We start from the raw sequence: 19,167 nt of genomic DNA, 5'->3' as shown, positions 1-19,167 counted from the left end.
TGCCTGCTTATTTGTTTGTACTTATTTTTTTTTGCATTTTAAAAGAATTTATGTTTTTTCAGGCGCACAGATGTTCATTAGAAATGCAAAATTGTGTTTCAAGCTAATCGATTGCATGCTTATGTGTTTGCTAATCTTAGCAAGTCGATGTGTAAATACCCTACGATTAATAATACCTGTATGGCAGGATTGTATCTTCTTTGTTATCTGTTTGTTAAAATCAGAAATTATAAAGAAATGTAACAAAATTTGTTCTTAAGCGAGTAAAAGGCTTCGTTCCAATGGAGGATCATTAGAAAGTTGCAGCTTTCTTTTGCGGGGGTATGGTGGAGGTGTATGAGGGAACGGATAGAGTGCAACCTCCTCCAGAGCACGCACACACACACTATCAATCGTCTCCACACACCCATGGCCACACAACAGTGTATTAATCACGCCGCTAACGTCACATTTTTGCCCGCCATTAGTGGGTATGTGTGGGCAAGTCAGAATATAATAGAAGACAAAAAAAAAACCCAGGCACGACAACAACTAGCAGCCCCCTCTCTCTCTCTCTGTACCTCTCTCCCCACCTTGCCACGCCCCGCGGGGCGCTTCAAGCTACAACTCTTGTTTGCCGGCATTGTGGCGACCACAGCCGGCCCCTATAAAAGTGGGCTCGCTCTTCGAATTCCGTTCAGTGCTACTTTTCATTTGATACAGTGTACATCGCGAGTTTCACAACAGAAGAAAAAAATGTAAGTTCCCCACAGCAATTTCTATATATATTGTGTTTTGTGATTGTGTGCCTGTGTTTGGTCAAAAATAAAAGGAAATATTGGCAGCATGGAAAATTACCAACATTTGAACGTATTATAGCCCCGATATGACATCATAGCCAAGTGAACTTCTGTAATGGCGGCCCAATTAAAGTCCGCTTTTGCTGAACTTGTAATTATAGAGCGCGTCTAATTGTGGCATATCTTTCTAGCATCCAGATCTATTCTGTTTGCATGCCATATGGATAATGTGTATAATACAGAAGCAATTTGGGTCTCAAGAAGGGGGAGATTGTTAATTTAAATATGAATGCGACGCTTGTGGATATGCTTGAAAAAGTTTGGTGCTCACATCTAAATTTGAAAAGAAGTTGGAGATTTGTTCACTCCAATCAAATATGGCGGACTCACAATTGTTTTCAGTTTCTTTTCAACTTGATTCTTCTTCCATTTAAAACCCAAATTAGAAATACAAATGAATGCCCTAAGCTTTTAAATAACCGTTGGTTAGAAATTAGCGAAGATAATAATATTTCTTAACAAGTTGGCTACAAATTATTTATTGCGAGCACTGTAACTAAATGATAGTTCTTCGAACTTCTACAGTAAAATGGTTGACTTCTACTACCTGCCCGGCTCCTCCCCCTGCCGCTCCGTGATCATGACCGCCAAGGCCGTGGGCGTCGAGCTGAACAAGAAGCTGCTCAACCTGCAGGCCGGTGAGCACCTGAAGCCGGAGTTCCTGAAGATCAATCCCCAGCACACCATTCCCACGCTGGTGGACAACGGATTCGCGCTGTGGGAGTCCCGCGCCATCCAGGTGTATTTGGTGGAGAAGTACGGCAAGACCGACTCCCTGTACCCTAAGTGCCCCAAGAAGCGCGCCGTGATCAATCAGCGCCTGTACTTCGACATGGGAACGCTGTACCAGAGCTTCGCCAACTACTACTACCCACAGGTGTTCGCCAAGGCGCCCGCCGATCCAGAGGCCTTCAAGAAGATCGAGGCCGCCTTCGAGTTCCTGAACACCTTCCTGGAGGGACAGGACTACGCCGCCGGTGACTCCCTTACCGTAGCCGACATTGCCCTGGTGGCAACCGTGTCCACATTCGAGGTGGCCAAATTCGAGATCAGCAAGTACGCCAATGTGAACAGGTGGTACGAGAACGCCAAGAAGGTGACTCCCGGATGGGAGGAGAACTGGGCCGGATGCCTGGAGTTCAAGAAGTACTTCGAATAAGCCTGATATTCACGTTTTTATACCCGTACATATGATGTAGTATTTATATTCACGTTCACAAACAACAATTCCAAATTCGCCTGTCTCCAAAGACAATAAATAAGTGTTCTTTTTTTTGAATGCACAAAATACAAATGAGTTTGTTTTTAGATGGGTGTACATTTACATATATTACTATGTGTATGTGGATAGTGGATATTGTGGATAGGGACTGCAATTGAATAAGTGGGCTCTCTTGATGCTCGTTATTTTCTCTTTGATGCCAGGGGTGATTCTCTTTCCTCTTTTGCTAAATCTCTCCGAATCGAGAGGCAAACAAAAAAAGATAATAAAAGATAGAATATTTTCGCGATGCTCGTTAGTTTTATGTGGTGAAGGCCTCAAAAAAGAAGCTTGAAAATCTGTAAGGAAAAAGTGAGAAATTATCAGACTTAAATTCATTGGTGAAATAGATTAGAAACTTAGAGTGAATTTCGTTTTGGTTCTGAAATTTTCATCAGAAAGGCAGCTCTTGTAATTTCTTGTTCTTCAAAAAGCTTTTAACGGTAGATAACAAAGTGGAAAATTACCAAGTTAAATTATTCATTTAAAAGGAAGCAAATCTCGACATATTTTATATATTATGGGCACCATTTTTAATAAAAACACAGTTTGTAGATATTTATGTTATTTTTCTGAGAGAATGTTTAACTGTCTCAATAAGCTTTTATCAAAATGGGTGCATTATGTGCATTCCAAGGTGCATTAACGACCATGTTTTCTCAATAATTTTTTTTTGTGTCTTGCGCCACCAATAACTTTAACTTTAGTTTTAAAAACAAAATATGATCTGAAATGTAAACATCTGAGCGGGTAGAGTCGATATATCACGAAATTCTAAGAAAAATATCCAATGCAATTTGATACAATTATACAAACAAACAAACATTCCAATGAAAGCTGTCTCGTTAAGTCTAATCTAGCCATCGTTGAAGGGAACAACAGTATATAAGGACAATTTGACGTAAACTAATTCAGTATGATTTTACAGCTCAGCGAGTAATCATGTTGGACTTCTACTATATGCTCTACTCGGCACCTTGCCGTTCCATCCTGATGACGGCCCGTGCCCTGGGATTGGAGCTGAACAAGAAGCAGGTGGATCTGGATGCCGGCGAGCATCTTAAGCCGGAATTTGTAAAGATCAATCCTCAGCATACGATTCCCACGCTGGTTGACGATGGTTTCGCCATCTGGGAGTCGAGGGCTATACTGATTTATCTGGCCGAGAAGTACGATAAAGATGGCTCCCTTTATCCCAAGGATCCCCAGCAGAGAGCCGTGATCAATCAGCGCCTGTTTTTCGATCTGAGTACTCTGTACCAGAGCTACGTGTACTACTACTATCCCCAGTTGTTCGAGGATGTGAAGAAGCCAGCTGATCCCGATAACCTCAAGAAGATCGATGATGCTTTCGCTATGTTCAATACTCTGTTGAAGGGTCAGCAGTACGCCGCCCTCAACAAGTTGACTCTGGCCGATTTTGCGCTTCTGGCCACCGTTTCCACTTTTGAAATATCGGAATATGATTTTGGTAAATATCCGGAAGTGGTTAGGTGGTACGACAATGCCAAGAAAGTGATACCCGGCTGGGAGGAGAACTGGGAGGGCTGCGAGTACTACAAGAAATTGTATCTGGGTGCGATTTTGAACAAACAATGACGGGTCTGTAATAAATAATCTAATCTGTATCGACCTGTTTGAATAAAGAGTGAGACATTGTGAAATGACAATGAGTATAATAAACGAAGAGTTGTTGGCTTTTGTACAGCGATAAGGCAGAGGATCCTCTGCTCCAAACATTCTGATAGCGATAAGATATTGCTACGTGTCGGTTTGCTGAAATGCCACCTGCCGTGATTTTAGCGATAGCCAAAACAATTAAATTCAAATGGTAATTTTGGACAAACACCTGTACTAATTCATGATTTACGTAAAGTTTAGTTCAACGGGAAGCTAAACGAAATGAAATTGGTAATACAGCTGCACTCTGCTCTTCCAGAAGTTTCTCTTGTGTCCAGTGCTAGCCCAAAAATTGCTGACTATTATCACCTATACCTAATTGATCCATCAGCCCCGAAACATTCTACGAGTATTTTTTGTGGTTATCTTCTATTTCTTATAAAACACGACTAAACCGCAGAGAATTTTTCAGTCGTTTGTCGCGTTTTGACTCCAGCAGAGCAGCCGAGTATATTTGATTACCACGTAGGTATGTATACTTTTGTTGTTTTTGATGAATTTATTATAGAGATTGCGTAACCAGGTTCAGCGAACGAAATGAGAAAGTGATTAGCTGTTCGTTTTTTTTTTTATTCAGTTTCCAGAGATCCCTTCAGAAAGTGAGATAGCGTAAGATGGATTTATACTATAGACCCGGATCTGCTCCCTGCCGCTCTGTTCTGATGACAGCCAAGGCACTGGGTGTGGAGTTCGATAAGAAGACCATTATCAACACCCGAGCTAGGGAGCAATTCACGCCGGAATACCTGAAAATCAATCCGCAGCACACGATCCCCACGCTGCACGACCATGGATTTGCTTTGTGGGAGTCGCGGGCGATTATGGTTTATCTGGTGGAGAAGTACGGCAAGGACGACAAGCTCTTCCCCAAGGATGTGCAAAAGCAGGCGTTGATCAATCAGCGCCTGTACTTCGACATGGGTACGCTGTATAAGAGCTTCTCCGAGTACTATTATCCGCAGATTTTCCTAAAGAAGCCCGCCAATGAGGAGAACTACAAGAAGATCGAAGTGGCCTTCGAATTCCTAAACACATTCCTGGAGGGGCAGACCTACAGCGCTGGAGGGGATTATAGCTTGGCGGATATTGCCTTTCTGGCCACCGTTTCCACTTTCGATGTGGCTGGCTTCGATTTCAAGCGGTATGCCAATGTGGCACGTTGGTACGAGAATGCCAAGAAACTGACTCCCGGTTGGGAGGAAAACTGGGCTGGTTGCCAGGAGTTCCGCAAATACTTCGATAACTGAATATATGAACCCGAAATACTGATAAAACACCTATTATTCGGTTATCAAGAAAAAACTATATATTTAAAGATTAAGACTGGGCTGGATTTCGATAGACATTTCAATAGTTAAATAAAAAAAATTCACTTTTAAAGTTTAATCCGTTTTTTGAAATACAAATTTAATATCATAAAATTGTAAACATCTAGAAAGGACGCAAACGTCAGCATCCCAAACACTTCGTATTATGTTTACTCAAAAGTCTATTTCCAAAACACAAGTTTTTGATTTGAAGCCACTTGAAGAATATTAGTATACCCAAAGGTTTTGATATAGTAAGTCAAGGCCATGGAGTACAATCGCCAGCCGTGTCCCATTAGGATTGTGGAGGATTGCGGATGTGCCTTCATGATGGGCACCATCGGTGGTTCGCTGTTCGAGTTCCTCAAGGGTTTCCGTAACGCTCCTACCGGATTGCAGCGCAGACTTTATGGTGGCATTGATTTGGTGAAGATGAGAACGCCGTCCATTGCCGGCAGCTTTGCCGTTTGGGGTGCCACTTTCAGCACAGTGGATTGCGCCCTGGTCCACTATCGCCAGAGGGAGGATGCCTGGAACTCGATACTCAGTGGAGCGGCCACTGGTGGGATATTGGCAGCCCGTAATGGCATTCGGGCCATGGCCAACAGTGCTCTGGTGGGCTGTCTGGTGCTGGCCATGATTGAAGGAGCCGGTGCAGCAGTGGCCACCATTAATGCAGCCGACAAAGGTGCAGGGATAGTCATCAAGCCGCAGCGGGCCCAGTGGGAGGCCATACTGGAGACTATTGATCCGAAGAGAGCGTCATCCACTCAAGATTTCGCACTGGCGGAGTTTGAACGGGTGCTGGACAAATGTCGGGCGAGCAGGGAACCAAATTTACTTCAGGACATTCCGGTTAAGAGTCACGAGCGAGATTCCAAACAGAAGCCATTTTATTCCCTCTTGGATCTGGTGAAACTGTCCCAGATGTTCTAGTGTTGCCCAAAAAAAAAGGGTTTTCATTTTCATTCAATCTTTCGTTCTCAACAATCACTCATCAAAATTGTGTGCATGTACTAGTTTTCACCGTTCATTTCATGATCGTAATATACAAAACGCATAAGATACTAAAGCTTATCTACTATCAAAATCATAGCATACTTCTTGGCGTCAGAATTTCAAGTTCGAAACACTTTATTTTGTGGCTTTATTTTTTTAAAGGTTGAATAAAACAATGTATGTATGTATTTCCCAATCTATAGATATCCCAGAAAAATCCCACTACTTGAGTAACGGATATCTGGTAGTCGGGAAACTCGACTGTAGCATTTTCTCTTGTGTTATACTTCAAATGGCTCAGCTTGAAACAGAACTTTTTTTTGGTTTTTATAATTCAAATTTGTACAATTATTTCATCGTATGGAAAACAAAACTCGGAACAGATTTATATTCATATCTGCAGCGCTGAACAATATCATACAATTTGAAAGAGGGTTCTTAGGATCTGTAGATTTAATAAAAAGCATTTATTAATATCTAACCTCTACCCTGGAAAAGAGGTATTTATGATTCTATCATAATATCCTTAAATAAATCAATTTAAACGTTCAATGCTATATCAAATTAACAAAAAAATAAATAATGCCGTTGTCCACTTATCAAAATCGTTTCGAATCTTTTATTATAATTAAAGAAAATCATAAATTAATACAAAATTAAGAATTAAACTAGTTGATGAGACAGAACAGAGCGCAGAGAATTGGAAGGTGGTTACCAGGATAGGGTTCATAAGTAAGTATATCATGCAGCAATTTGGCCAGAAAACTTTGCATTCAAAGACAATCGGAGATTAGACATATAGTTGACATCGATCATCGTTCCCGCTGCCGATTTGGGAAATATCATTTTTGGTTTTACTTGGAGAGTGTCGCTGGTCCTTCCGCCAGCCCACATTCGCATTCGGATTCTGATCCTGATCGCGATCCTCTTAGATGCGCAGATTGGGGTTCGTGTAGCGCACATACTTCAGCAGAGCATCGTTCTCCTCGCAGACGAAGCTCTTCTTGTGATGGCATGCCACATCGTGCCAGTTTACGCCATCGTTGTAGAACTGATTCAGCAGGGCGAGACAATTCTCCGGCGCTCCATTCTGCTTGTACTCGCGGTTGTCCGGCTGGGGCAGGCCAATGCCTCCGGTGGGCGACCAATCGCCCTGGTTCCTCTCAGTGGTTGGTGCCAGTTTCTGCAGTGTGGCGGTCCAGAACCAACCGTTGATGTTTGTGGGCTGCAGATCGGGGCGGTCACAGCCCTTGAAGTCACACAAGCGGCCGCTGGTCCAGATGTATTTCACCTGCAACGTGAGAGTAGTGTTCTCATTAATGTACTGAAACCAGGACAAAATTCAAATATCCATCCAAGGAAACTGAATCAATGAAATAGTATCAATAGTTCATTGCCCCTTGCAGATACTGAAATAGAAATAGAAATTTCCCCCATCAATCCCCCACCTACGCAAGAAAATGCAGGGCTGGCATCGACGAACAAAATAGTGGTAGAAATTCCAGTTAGCAACTCTTTTGGGCCTGTCACGCCCAAACAACCATTTTTATCGCTGAAAGCGAACCCATATACCCATACCCATTCCCATTCCGAATCCGAGTCCGCGCCCTTTTGGAGCTGGCGCACCCGATACTGTCAACATTTCAAGTGAGCAGAAGCAAAAGCAAAAGCCGCTGCGCAGCCGCAGTTAAGCGATCATCAGTCACTTTCACCTGATGGGCCATAAAAATTGTTTTGTTAAGGGGGCAGCACACAAAAAAAAAAAAAAAAAAAAAACAAAGAGACCCAGACGACTCGATGTGGATGTCTGCCCTTTTGGAAAACTCCAATGAGCGTAAAGCTGAAATAGATTTATGGACATTGATTTCGGTTTTGTCGCTGGCGGTTTTAGCGTTTCATTTAAGGGGTCCAGATTGCAATGTAATTGTTTAAAACTCAGACAATGAATGCATTTTACCCGTTGCGGAAACCTAAATGAGTGATGTTTATACACCTGTCCTACTAATAGTTAAATAAAAGTCTTGCAGAGAAGTCGGTGGTGGGAGATGCAACTTAGCAGGAAGCGGAAAATTTTAATGGAAAGTACTGCGTTTCCATTGGACATCTAAAAAAAGATTTGTTGTCTTATATGTTGGTTGATATGTGGTTAATATATTAATATTCGATGATCATGAGTTACTTTCCATCTTCGACTTTTTATCGCCTATGGTTTGCATTCAATTTCCTTTTGGATCTTATACGCAAAATGTAAAACAAATGAATTCGGTTGCGTGTTCGCAGCTTGCTAATTTTGCTAAGTAATTTTGTTGATCAGCTTTTCCGGCCAGGCTTTCCCATCGCACACATGTACTTTCGATTTTAATTCGACCGCCAGTGCCTTCCCATGCCGCAAAACCGGAGATGGGATGTGGGCAATGAGTCGGAAGATGGCAGATGAGATGGGATGAGATGAGCCCGGCTGACCACAACTCCAAACTTGACACTTGTTCATCCGAAGAGCGTTGCATAATATCAGACGATTCCATTCGTGTGCAAAATTACAGAGGCAACAACTGGGAAAGTTTTTCTGTATTTATGATGCGTATTTTGCCTTTCCGTTCAGTTTTTATGCGCAATTTCACATTGAACTTTGTGGAGCGATGTTAGTGTCAGGGATTTCGCAATTATTTTTATTGTGTGCCCCCCCAGCATCCTCGGAATTAAGGTCAGCGTTTTGTTGTGTCTTGTCTGAGCTGCCAAATAAAACGCGCTAAACAGTTCACACGCGGCTAAACTGACGTTATTTAACTTGCCAAACAAATTAAGAAAGGTGACATAATGTCATGCAAAACAGGTGAGAAAACAACGGAAACAAAATCTAATAGATGCAGGTACAATAAATTATTGGCAAGCTTTTTCGACTTTAAGGTGTAAAAGTCCACATTGATGCGGTCCATTTATTAGTGTTTGATTTTGCATTTATAATAGCCTTTCGCCGGAAAAAAAAACATATACATAGTGAATGAGTTGCACATTTCAATGGTATTTTCGGTCATTTGTTTGATCTATCAATGCTTAAATGTTTAACAAACAGGTGCATTGAAGTTCAGATCAATTTATTAGTTTGGACATGGTTCCAATATCATAAGTGGGACTTACGTAAGGTTTAATTTATTGACTTGGGACAATCCATTTATAGACTCAACATTTTCGGAGTAAATATTTATGAAAGTTGAGATAAAAGATTAGCTTTGCGTGTGCGCATTTGTGTGCTATTCATGACAACACCTATACTTGAGTTCGTTTCCTAAGTCTTTCGATTTCTCTTATCATTTCTTGCCTTAATTTATTTTCATCGTTATAGCCCCTGAAATTTGTACTTACATTCTCGCGCACAACATACTGCTTGATCCACTCGTTCTCCAAACTGGTCTCCAGGGAAACGGAGTCCATGCAGCGCCTGCGGCAGTAGTTCCTGGCGGTCAGCCAGTCCTCCTCCACGCCCTTCAGCTGAGGGTCGCGCCACGAGAAGAAGTAACTGCGGGGAGAGAAGCAAACCCTATAGTTTATGTTTTGGTGAGCATATCCTGCTGACTCACCCCTTGCCATCGGGAGTCTTCTCGTGAATGACACGCTGGGCACAGAGCTGCGGATTCGGCGGCTCCAGACGTCCGTTCTGGAACTGAGCGGATCCCAGGCTCAGCACGCTCAACACGCACACTCCGGCGATAATGAAAGCTTTCATTTTTGTTTGCTTTATCAGTCTATTCACTGGCACTTTCTGCGGGCTCGATTTTCTTTTTTGGACTCGCGACGCACTTCTCTCTACCGACCGATCGGCTGGCACTGATCAACTGGAATGTCAAAAGCATTGGGGAACCCCGCCTTATATACGAACCGAGAGTCGCATCGATCCATCCACTCAATTCGATGAGAGCGCCGTACCCCAAAAAGAGAGAATGAGTGGTGGGGCTTTTTTTTTGGTTTGGCGGCAGTACTACACTCGAAAATGTTTATTCCATGAAGTCCTACTGTTGAACACTTCTTTTTTCTTTATAAAAACCATATACTTTCTTTTAATTTAACTTTTTATTTTCAGGATTTTTAGTGTGAGAAACATTGTAACAATCAACGGAGCTGATTGTATGCAAGTCGAAATTTGAATACCCTGTACTACAGAGGCAATAAATTTAGAGATTGATTCATTTTGAAAAATTCCTTTTAAATGTTTTGAATAGATTGGAAAATGGTTAGGCCAGAAGTATTTTAAGCTAAAAACTTAAATGTTAAGATTAGTAGATTAGTAGAATTCTAGCGACTTGCTAGAATTTTTGATTTAAGTAGATACTCGTGAATTTGCACCTATGTATGTATATATTTTAAGAGCAATCTGTAACCCATTTATAAATTGGAGCACGGGGAGAATGGCCTAATCTTCAGTGGCTGTTTAACCAGCAACCGTGAATGATAAGTGGCCAAAGTGGTGCAAAAAAAGGGGAGGGGGGGACGATCGGTGGGCGATGGGTGGCGTTTCTTTGGCTTGCGCATCATTTTGCACCACTTCGCTTTGAATGGCCGTTGAATGGATTGGGCTAACTCCCATCTAATTAGCTTCACAAACACGACACCACTTGAGCCAAAATCGTTTTTGGCACGGAAATTTCGAACTTTTTTTGTGTGCTGCGTCTCCTGTCTCTTTGCATAAATAAATGCATTTTACGCTATTGTTTGCTTCGTCTCAGAAATGTATGTATTTGCCAGTGCTTTTGTCGCTTTGCTCATTGCATAATCTCAACTGATGTGTTGACCAACAATTTATGTCGATTGAAATCGACATAATTGAAATGTAAAGGTCACTTATTAATCAATAAGTTCTGTGGCTACATTAAATACGCACCTATATAACAACTAATCGTACTTATAATTTTAAATGAGCTGCCAAACGTTACATAATGCCGGCCATAAATAGCCAGAAGATATACCCAAACACACTTGCCATTGCATAAGCATAAGAAATGATGCCCATCTACATTATTTTCTCCACAGCTTGGGACCCAGATCAAGGTCAGCCCCGATGAGTACGAAAATTTCACCAGTTGAAAGTGAAGAGTAAGCCGAGCAAACCCGAAAACCCAAAAACCCAAAACCCAAGCTCAATTCACGCATTTCAACATGATCGCCTCGATAAGTTTTGTCTCCTCCGCGCGTTATTTTCTTTATTTTTACATCTTCAACTCACGTGCAGTTGAGCATGTCGACCGAACACAGCCGAAACCAAAAAATGGCGGTTTTTGAAAAAGCAAAGGTATCTGTTAAATCGCACTTTATGGCAATCGGTAAAACGGCAAAAGTTACACGAAGGCAGGTGCCGCTCATTACCTGACACATGTATCTCGTTGGACACTTTGGGCGGATTATGCTGGATGCTGCTGGGCCAGCCGCGCCCATTTCTCAGAAATTTCTATAATATTTAGCAAAATATTTGTATCGATTATTATTAAACTATGCCACAGAGGTGGGTGTTAAGTAAAATTATTTCAATATATTGTACACAGAGTTTGGAAAAATCCCAATTGCTAGCATTGAAAAAATTCCACATATTAAATTTCAAATTTCAAATGACCGGCGTGCAATGCTGAACGACAAAGAGCAATAAAAATTATAATAAATTAGGCAACCCATTTACATGGTCAACACGTGTATTTGCTTAAGCCATGTCTTTCGGGCAAGCATAATTTATTTAATTTGTGTGAGCTACTCGGCGTTACATGAATTCCCGTGGGCACTCTCAAGCCCAAAATGATCATCATCATTTAGCGATAATATTTTTGGGTAATAATCATGTGATAAGGAACCGGGAAACTGGGCCCAACTGTCAAGAGACGCGCAGCCAGCCTATTACCGCATTGCATGCCCTCATATTTACGCAATGAGTTCCCAGACGGTATCGGAATGGGGATCGGGATCGGGAGAGGGAGAGGGAGAAGGGGCTGACTTATGGGCTATGCGGCTGGGACCGATGAGATGAGGCTGGGGAATGGGCCTGGCCAATTTGTCGATGAGTTGGGTAAATATTAAAGGAGAAAGTGCCGCCGTCAGTTGGACCAAAAGTTTTGTACTCTCCTTGTACATATTTCTGTTTTCGGTTTTCTGTTTTTGAAAAATATTTTTGCACAGGTTACATATTGTTGAATTATTTGCACAAAAAGAGAGTGAGGTCAGGTGCAGTCGTCCCAATTTCATCGAGTGTCGATAATTTATGCAAATATGTTCACTAATAGTTATGCAAACGGAAATCTAACCGTGTTTACCACCCATTTTGGATTTCCCTTCGAGTGGCCCCCTCAATGTCAGTTTTTGACTGACCAAAATTTATAAAATGCTAAATTATTCGGCTTAGCAACGTCAATTACTCACGTTATTTAATATTTATGTCAGCTGCATATGACAATAAAAGCATTTTATAATTAAAGTTTGCTTTATGCTCCAGCCGTGATTTGATTACAAATATTGGCAATCCACTGAATCAAAGTCAACACCATTTGATATTGGCTCCGTGTCAATTTCGCAAACACGCCCAAGATCTAAAAGTCAACCGATTGACCCAGAGACCTCGTTTTCAGGGAAGTACCCAAAAACAGGAAGCTCTTCGACCGTGAGTTTCCGGCTATCATTCTAAAACAATATTTGTAATGGAACTAAACTGTTTAGTTACGGAATTCGAGGGGTCAAGCCACATATATACATAAGATATTGACACAATATAGAGAATCTTAATATTTTATTCTTTCAAAATGTGCCATCACATTTTCCTCACATATTTCGATTTGAAGGCCAAAGCTCCATACTTCAATCGATTTTTTTGGCGGCTCAATCAACCGATCAAGCAGCAGGCGCCACATTTAAATTTGTCAGTTGTTTCTTGCATGCTAATGACCGGGTGAAATATTGTAATTAAAAACTACAATGAGTGTTTATTTTAGCAGTATGCGTAAATAGCTGCTCCTCAAACTTTGAAACCCAGTGTTGAAATACATATTTCCAGAAGCATTTGTCGAATGGATAATATCGTATTTGGTTAGCTTTTTGCAAGGTGTCTGCCTTTTGGCGAACGTGGTGACATGTAAGCCCAAAAGCGTACATTAATTGCATTTCAAATAGGCTTTCGGTGGCCTTGGGAACGGTGGCGTATCGGCACGTGATCCTTTTTCCGCCGAGCTGAGGAAATTTATGGCACCCTCACTTCGCTAAAATGCATTAACGCACCGATTAATATTAATTGTGCAGCGGGTATTTACCAACTTTAATAGTTAATTTATGGCAGGAAGATTGATGTAAAGTTTCATGAAAATTGAGATAGTCAGAAATAAAAAGTAATTAAATTCAACCTACTCAGGCTCTAAAGTAATATTTATTTATTTATCGAAAGTAGTATTTATTTATCACCACAATAAAGATCTATGCAATAAAGTCATTTAAAATTTATTTTTTATAAAATTCAAAAAATATCGTTAAATAGTTTTGAACTTTTCCAACAAGGTGGCAATATCTAACTATCGATAGTTTGCCGACGCACACGTTTTTACTGTACCCCAATTTGGTATCACTAATTTATTGCGCTGTATTTTTCTGGATAATTTTCGCGTCGTTTCCTGGATTATTTCATCACTTAGCAAAGTGTGCGTTTGCACATAGGCAAACAAAATAGAGAATTGGGTGAACTTCATCGCCATGGGCCGCCGGTGCTGCGTGGCCAACTGCCCGTCGACGTCGCGTCTGTTGGAGCACAACGGCGTGACTTACCACTCCTTCCCCCTAGATCCCATCATCCGCGCCATATGGATCAAAAACTCTCGCATCAGCCTGGAGCGCCAGATCACCAAGAGCGTGCTGGTCTGCTCACGCCACTTCCGCCGTTTGGACTTCAACACTATCCGCAATGGGAAGTATCTGCTCAAGCCGCGCGTCTTTCCCACCGTTTTTCCATGGGGCAAGATGGATACCGCGGAGATCGAAGCAGACCAACGGGCACTTCAGCACGCCAGCGTGGAGGGAACGACTGAAACCCCGGGAAATGCTCAGTCATCGACCAATGACGATGTGATCAAAGCTACGGTAGACCAAATAGTTGCGCAAATCCTGTCGGAATCTGCAGAACGCAAGGCCACGGAGGAAGGTAAAACAGGCAAGGCGGCGGATGACGTTAAAAATACTCCCGAAAGTGGAGAAGATGCAAACAAGGCAGCTGCAAAGGAACCCTCAGGGACTCCGGTAGCCGCAAGCAGCGAAGCCACAGTCCCAGCTCCTGGATCCGCTTCCAGTTCGAACTCACCTTTGCCCGGCACACCGCCCAAGTACAGCAACCCACATAACCTGACTATTGGCGCCCGTTTGGAGGCGCTCAGTGTGGAAGGCAACTGGTTGCCCGCCCGCATCGTGGAAGTTAACGAGACGGAGCAGACGCTACTCGTGCGCTTTGAGCGCAATCACAAGCTAAAGGTGTCACCTTCGACCAGCGGCAGCTTTCAGGAGTGGATGGCCATCAAGTCGGAGCGGCTGAGGCAGCGCCTCAGCAACCGTGTGCTGCCCGTCTTTGAGCTGGACGAGAAGTGCATGGCCCGCTGGTCGGGGCCGCGTAAGTTTCCAGGAACCATACGCAAGTTGCTGGGCAACGATACCTACGAGGTTCTCTTCGACGATGGTTACGTTAAGAACGTGCGCGCCGTGCACATGAACAAGATGCCCAAGCAGTTGCCCCCTGTTCAGGTAGCGGAAGAGGGTGCCTCAAAGTCACCCACTCCTGTTGGAACTCCAGTAAGCTCTGCACCTGTGGCTCCGAAGCGGGCGAGCACAGGCAGCCTTGGCGGATCCAGTGGCTCTTCGGGCAGCAAGAAGAGCAAATGTGCACCTCAGCGCAGGGATTGGCCGTTGCTGGACATGGCCAGTTTGGATATAGGTAAGAGCACCGAAAGGAGAATGTTAGTTTTGCCTTAAACTTAACTTTCATGTTTGACTTTCGTAACCAACAGCATCCCTTGGACTCCCAGAAATACCGCATGACGGCGAGTGGACTTGTCATTGGGTAAATGACCAGCCTATTGGAACCGAGGGTTTTCTGATTGTGGGCGAGCACCAGAAACCCACTGTTATCGTGCAGGATTGGCGTCTGCCTCCTGGCTGGATCAAGCACATGTACCAGCGGTCCAACGTCCTCGGCAAGTGGGATGTTATTCTGGTCTCGCCCAGCGGCAAACGTTTCCGCTCCAAGTCCGACTTGAAGTTGTTCCTTGAGTCCCAGAATCTGGTCTACAACCCGGATGTGTACGACTTTAGCATCCATCGACGTCGTGCCAAAGACATCAATGCTTACGTCTACACACACGGCTACAATCCGCAGCCACCGCCCAAGCCCAGGCCCATGGATGTGTCGATGAACTCCACGCTGGACCAGAGCATCACGTCGCAACATTCTTTACCTTCTACTCCGATGCCGGTGAAAGAAAGCCAGTACATGGAAGCACCGGTGGCCTCGCTTATGCCACCAGCTGAGTTAATGTCGCCGCAGACGCAGCCTGCCGATGAGACAAAGCCCAAGATAGAAGCAGAAATACTGGAAGCCAGTGAGGGAGGTACCTCTCAGCTTATGTTAGCAGATCCTCATGTGGTGGAAAATGGCTTTGGTAAGTATATGCAATTTGAAATAACATGTGCTATATTAAAATAAATTATAATTCCATATTTCAGCTTTCATTGGGGGCCTAAAAGTCAAAATCCAAGACAATCTTTATGTATGCCCGCGCGAAGATTGCGCCAAGACCTATCGCAAAGAAGACTTTCTGCTAATCCACATTCGCCATTATCACAAGGAGTTTGCAGAGTGAGTAATATTCATTCAAAACTCATGACACCTAACTTACTTTAAATCTACAGACACGTCAGCCACTGTCCAAAGATGCAGGAACTAGCGGTCAAACGTACGCACCCCTCATCCATCGATCAAGTTGAGGCGGTGCCAAAAAACCAAATACCCAACCAGCAATTCTTTGCCAAAATGCACCAGCAGGATTTGCAGCAGTCACGATCGTTTAAACGACAGAGTGTATCAGCTACGGCCACATCTTCAACGCCATCTGACATAACGCCTACTAAGGCCCTGTTATCTCCTAAGATGGAGCCACCAAGTGTGTCGCCAACTGTTGAAAGTGGCATTAAACAAGAAGATGTTTCTCTGGATGCTGGTCCAACTCAGTCGTTTAATCCTTCATTGAGTCGTTCCTGCAAGCGTGCACGCTTGTCGCCGTCGAAGCGGCCATCTGGCTCGCGAAAGAGTAACCGCCAGCGCTCTCAGCGTCGTCCCATTTTGTCAGATAACCCGGCTGGTCATGGCTTAACCGAACAAGATGTTGAGGAGACACGGCAATCTTTTAACACCCCCACTCCGGATACGCGCATCGACTCGAAAAAACGCCGCAGTGGTGCGGCAACAACTCCCATCAGTTCCATTGACTCACCAGCCATGGGAGATTCGGTGTCCACGCCATCATCTAATGACCAGACCGACATAAATGCAGCCCTTGCCCCACCACCAGCTGAAACGTTAAGCAAAGCACCACAGTACATCAAGGAAAATGGTGAACTAATTCGAATTGTGCGCATGCGGCAGGAGGAGATCATTAACTGCATCTGCGAGTATGGCGAAGAGGACGGCCTAATGATCCAATGTGAATTGTGCCTATGCTGGCAACACGGTGCATGCAACGGAATTGTCAAAGAGGCAGATGTACCGGACAAGTATGTGTGCTACATTTGTCGCAATCCGCAGAGGGGTCGGGATTCTATGAGATTTAAGCACGACCAGGACTGGCTATTCGAAGGCAAGTTGCCGGTGGCCGCGTATCACACTGCAAATCCACAGGCCACCAAACAATTCGAGCTCTTGAAGCGCTCGCACACGCTGACCGGCAATTTGCTAGATGCCAAGCGATCGATGCACTCGCTGCTGGTGAAGATTAACATCGCACGCAACCGCTGTCATCCGAAGCTTTATCTATGGGCCAAAAAGTGGGACGAAGACAATCTGGACTCTACTGCGTTGACACCGGTTAAGCGTGCAAAATTGGAGGCCCCCGACCTTCCGAACGTTCCGCAACCGGAAGCTGCCATCGATCCGGAGGAGTGCCAGTACCGTTTGATCGAGCATATCAAGGTGCAGCAATCCTTGGTTCTCGATCGGCTGAATGACATAGAAGCCGAAATGGACGGTTAGTATCCAAAACTAATTTTTGTCACGAGTATATATGAATCTATATATATTTTTGAATTTCTTTTAGAACTTGAAAAGGAGGACACGTTGGATGACTTAAAGGACGCTGACATCTCGACCACAAAAGAGGCGCTGGCCACGTTTATTAAGGAGCTCGAAACCATGAAGCGCCTTGCCAAGCTCAACCAGGTGGCCAATATGAAGCAGACCCTCAGAGATTCTGCCACTAGCAAGTAGCATTTCTATTGATCACGGTTATAGGGGTCTAATGAGGATTTTCTTTTAAGCTATTTTCGAACTGTTTCCATAATTTTGCAGACGTGTAGATAGTAACCGTACAAGCTTTTTCTCTTCAAAAAAAATATTGCTATACTTTATAAAGTTTGATAATATAATGGAATTTAAATGTATATTCTTTTAAAGTTAACCATGTGAGAATACAGAAAATTATAATTTCATGCCCAATTATAAAGTTAAGATGCTTGATGATAAAACCTGACTACAAGACGTCTTTGTGACGTCTTTGTATTCGTGACTTGGTCGCAGTTATGTGTTGTTGGCAATCTCTTTGCTCCATAGCTTGGTTCGCCGCGATGTCGGCAGCCCAGGAGACGCTTTCCGACACCCCGCAGAATAGCACACCTTTGTTAGCCACAACTGTGTCGACCACGAAGGTGATAAGTTTCCGCCCTCGTTATCCATACATCGTCTCCATAGGAGAGAACCTTAAAGGATACTACAAGCACCTTTGCGTGGGCGTTATACTTTCGAATGAGTTCGTGCTCAGTGCAGCCCACTGCATCCAAACGAATCCAACCAAACAACTGTACGTGGCTGGTGGCGCCGATTCGCTGAACAGCCGGAAGCAGACCCGCTTCTTCGTCGTGGAAAGAAGATGGCATCCCCAGTTTAGGGTGCTCGGCGGCAACGACATTGCCGTGTTGAGGATTTACCCCAAATTCCCGCTCGACGATGTGCGATTTCGTAGCATTAACTTTGCTGGAAAGCCTCAAAGGGATAGTGGCACCCAGGCCTCGCTGGTTGGCTGGGGTCGGGTTGGCGTCGGCAAGATAAGAAAACTCCAGGAGATGCCCTTCTTGACCATGGAGAACGATGAGTGCCAGCAAAGCCATCGCTTCGTTTTCCTCAAACCGCTTGACATCTGTGCGATGCATTTGAAAGGACCGCGAGGTCCCTGCGACGTAAGTGGATCAGAAATACGCCAGAAATTCATAATCGAAAATCAATTAAAATTTTTTCAACAAAGAATATGTTTTCCAATTAAATTAAACAAACTACATATAGGTACATTTCAAATATTTAATCATTATAAAATTTGAAACTAGAAAACATATTCCAGTCAAATTCCTTGGTTTGCAATACGTAGCAATTTTTAAGAGGTATTTAGGATATTATTTATAGAAGTCCTATAATTTCTTACCAGGAACAAACACCAATGCTATAAAATAATTTTTATATCAGTTAAATAAGAGTTATTTTAATTTTACATTTCAGGGAGATTCTGGAGCTCCCTTGATGAATGTGGCAAAAGAGAAGCTGTACGGATTACTTTCCTACGGTCGAAAAGCCTGCACCCCATTAAAACCCTATGCCTTCACTCGCATCAACGCATACTCCAGCTGGATTCAGGAATCCATGGACTCTATGGCTGCGAGATTAAAAGTCTTACAAATTAATCGCACTGTATGGAAAGATGGGTTATAGCAGGTTTTACAGAAATATGTATGATCTTTTCTATCTAGGGTTACAATTAAAAGACAATGATTAATCATCAGGAAAGGATCAATATTATATTAAAAAATGTTATTTAATAAAATT

At 43.3% G+C, this 19,167-nt stretch overlaps 7 protein-coding genes and 1 non-coding gene across 12 annotated transcripts, besides 1 other annotated feature; 6 read left to right on the top strand and 2 right to left on the bottom strand.

Annotated features, from left to right (window-relative positions):
* Positions 1 to 671: 671 nt before the first annotated feature.
* GstD1 (Glutathione S transferase D1) lies at positions 672 to 2,123 on the top strand. 2 transcript variants are annotated; one of them, NM_079602.5, is made up of 2 exons: positions 672 to 737; positions 1,365 to 2,123. In NM_079602.5, exon 2 carries the CDS (start codon positions 1,369 to 1,371, stop codon positions 1,996 to 1,998), a length of 630 nt encoding a protein of 209 aa, NP_524326.1. In that variant the 5' UTR covers positions 672 to 737; positions 1,365 to 1,368; the 3' UTR covers positions 1,999 to 2,123. The 2 variants fall into 2 exon arrangements, with proteins under 2 accessions (NP_524326.1, NP_001034042.1); NM_001038953.2 differs by having other exon boundaries at positions 1,347 to 2,123.
* Positions 2,124 to 2,375: 252 nt separating this feature from the next.
* GstD9 (Glutathione S transferase D9) lies at positions 2,376 to 3,777 on the top strand. 2 transcript variants are annotated; one of them, NM_141924.2, is made up of 2 exons: positions 2,376 to 2,401; positions 3,029 to 3,777. In NM_141924.2, the coding sequence occupies exon 2, from the start codon at positions 3,043 to 3,045 to the stop codon at positions 3,697 to 3,699; it is 657 nt and encodes a 218-aa protein (NP_650181.1). In that variant the 5' UTR covers positions 2,376 to 2,401; positions 3,029 to 3,042; the 3' UTR covers positions 3,700 to 3,777. The 2 variants fall into 2 exon arrangements, with proteins under 2 accessions (NP_650181.1, NP_001287303.1); NM_001300374.1 differs by having other exon boundaries at positions 2,376 to 2,412.
* Positions 3,778 to 4,204: 427 nt separating this feature from the next.
* On the top strand, positions 4,205 to 5,164 carry GstD10 (Glutathione S transferase D10). Of its 2 annotated transcripts, none has more exons than NM_144456.3 (2): positions 4,205 to 4,249; positions 4,358 to 5,164. In NM_144456.3, exon 2 carries the CDS (start codon positions 4,395 to 4,397, stop codon positions 5,025 to 5,027), a length of 633 nt encoding a protein of 210 aa, NP_652713.1. In that variant the 5' UTR covers positions 4,205 to 4,249; positions 4,358 to 4,394; the 3' UTR covers positions 5,028 to 5,164. The 2 variants fall into 2 exon arrangements, with proteins under 2 accessions (NP_652713.1, NP_001287302.1); NM_001300373.1 differs by having other exon boundaries at positions 4,334 to 5,164.
* A 95-nt stretch (positions 5,165 to 5,259) lies between these two features.
* Tim17a1 lies at positions 5,260 to 6,273 on the top strand. 2 transcript variants are annotated; one of them, NM_141923.2, is made up of 1 exon: positions 5,260 to 6,273. In NM_141923.2, exon 1 carries the CDS (start codon positions 5,355 to 5,357, stop codon positions 6,021 to 6,023), a length of 669 nt encoding a protein of 222 aa, NP_650180.1. In that variant the 5' UTR covers positions 5,260 to 5,354; the 3' UTR covers positions 6,024 to 6,273. The 2 variants fall into 2 exon arrangements, with proteins under 2 accessions (NP_650180.1, NP_001287301.1); NM_001300372.1 differs by having other exon boundaries at positions 5,260 to 6,156.
* An 8-nt stretch (positions 6,274 to 6,281) lies between these two features.
* Positions 6,282 to 6,364: a mobile genetic element.
* Positions 6,365 to 6,684: 320 nt separating this feature from the next.
* On the bottom strand, positions 6,685 to 9,932 carry CG4115 (uncharacterized protein). Its single transcript, NM_141922.2, has 3 exons — positions 9,665 to 9,932; positions 9,450 to 9,603; positions 6,685 to 7,377 (listed from the first exon to the last, which is right to left on the bottom strand). Exons 1-3 carry the CDS (start codon positions 9,808 to 9,810, stop codon positions 7,015 to 7,017), a joined length of 663 nt encoding a protein of 220 aa, NP_650179.1. The 5' UTR covers positions 9,811 to 9,932; the 3' UTR covers positions 6,685 to 7,014.
* On the bottom strand, positions 6,951 to 7,024 carry sncRNA:419 (small non-coding RNA 419). The gene has a single exon (NR_002497.1). It is a non-coding gene; the product is annotated as a small non-coding RNA 419 (non-coding RNA).
* A 3,742-nt stretch (positions 9,933 to 13,674) lies between the features above and the next one.
* MBD-R2 lies at positions 13,675 to 17,797 on the top strand. Its single transcript, NM_169461.3, has 5 exons — positions 13,675 to 15,021; positions 15,095 to 15,745; positions 15,810 to 15,942; positions 15,996 to 17,326; positions 17,396 to 17,797. The coding sequence occupies exons 1-5, from the start codon at positions 13,797 to 13,799 to the stop codon at positions 17,563 to 17,565; spliced, it is 3,510 nt and encodes a 1,169-aa protein (NP_731688.2). The 5' UTR covers positions 13,675 to 13,796; the 3' UTR covers positions 17,566 to 17,797.
* A 39-nt stretch (positions 17,798 to 17,836) lies between these two features.
* CG10041 (uncharacterized protein) lies at positions 17,837 to 19,125 on the top strand. The gene is made up of 2 exons (NM_141920.3): positions 17,837 to 18,530; positions 18,844 to 19,125. Exons 1-2 carry the CDS (start codon positions 17,877 to 17,879, stop codon positions 19,051 to 19,053), a joined length of 864 nt encoding a protein of 287 aa, NP_650177.2. The 5' UTR covers positions 17,837 to 17,876; the 3' UTR covers positions 19,054 to 19,125.
* The last annotated feature ends 42 nt before the right edge of the window (positions 19,126 to 19,167 follow it).

This window comes from Drosophila melanogaster, chromosome 3R (assembly GCF_000001215.4).
Source record: "Drosophila melanogaster chromosome 3R".
Taxonomy (NCBI): Eukaryota; Metazoa; Arthropoda; class Insecta; order Diptera; family Drosophilidae; genus Drosophila; species Drosophila melanogaster.
Note: the sequence above shows the minus strand (reverse complement) of the source record. Positions and strands in the feature narration are given on the sequence as shown.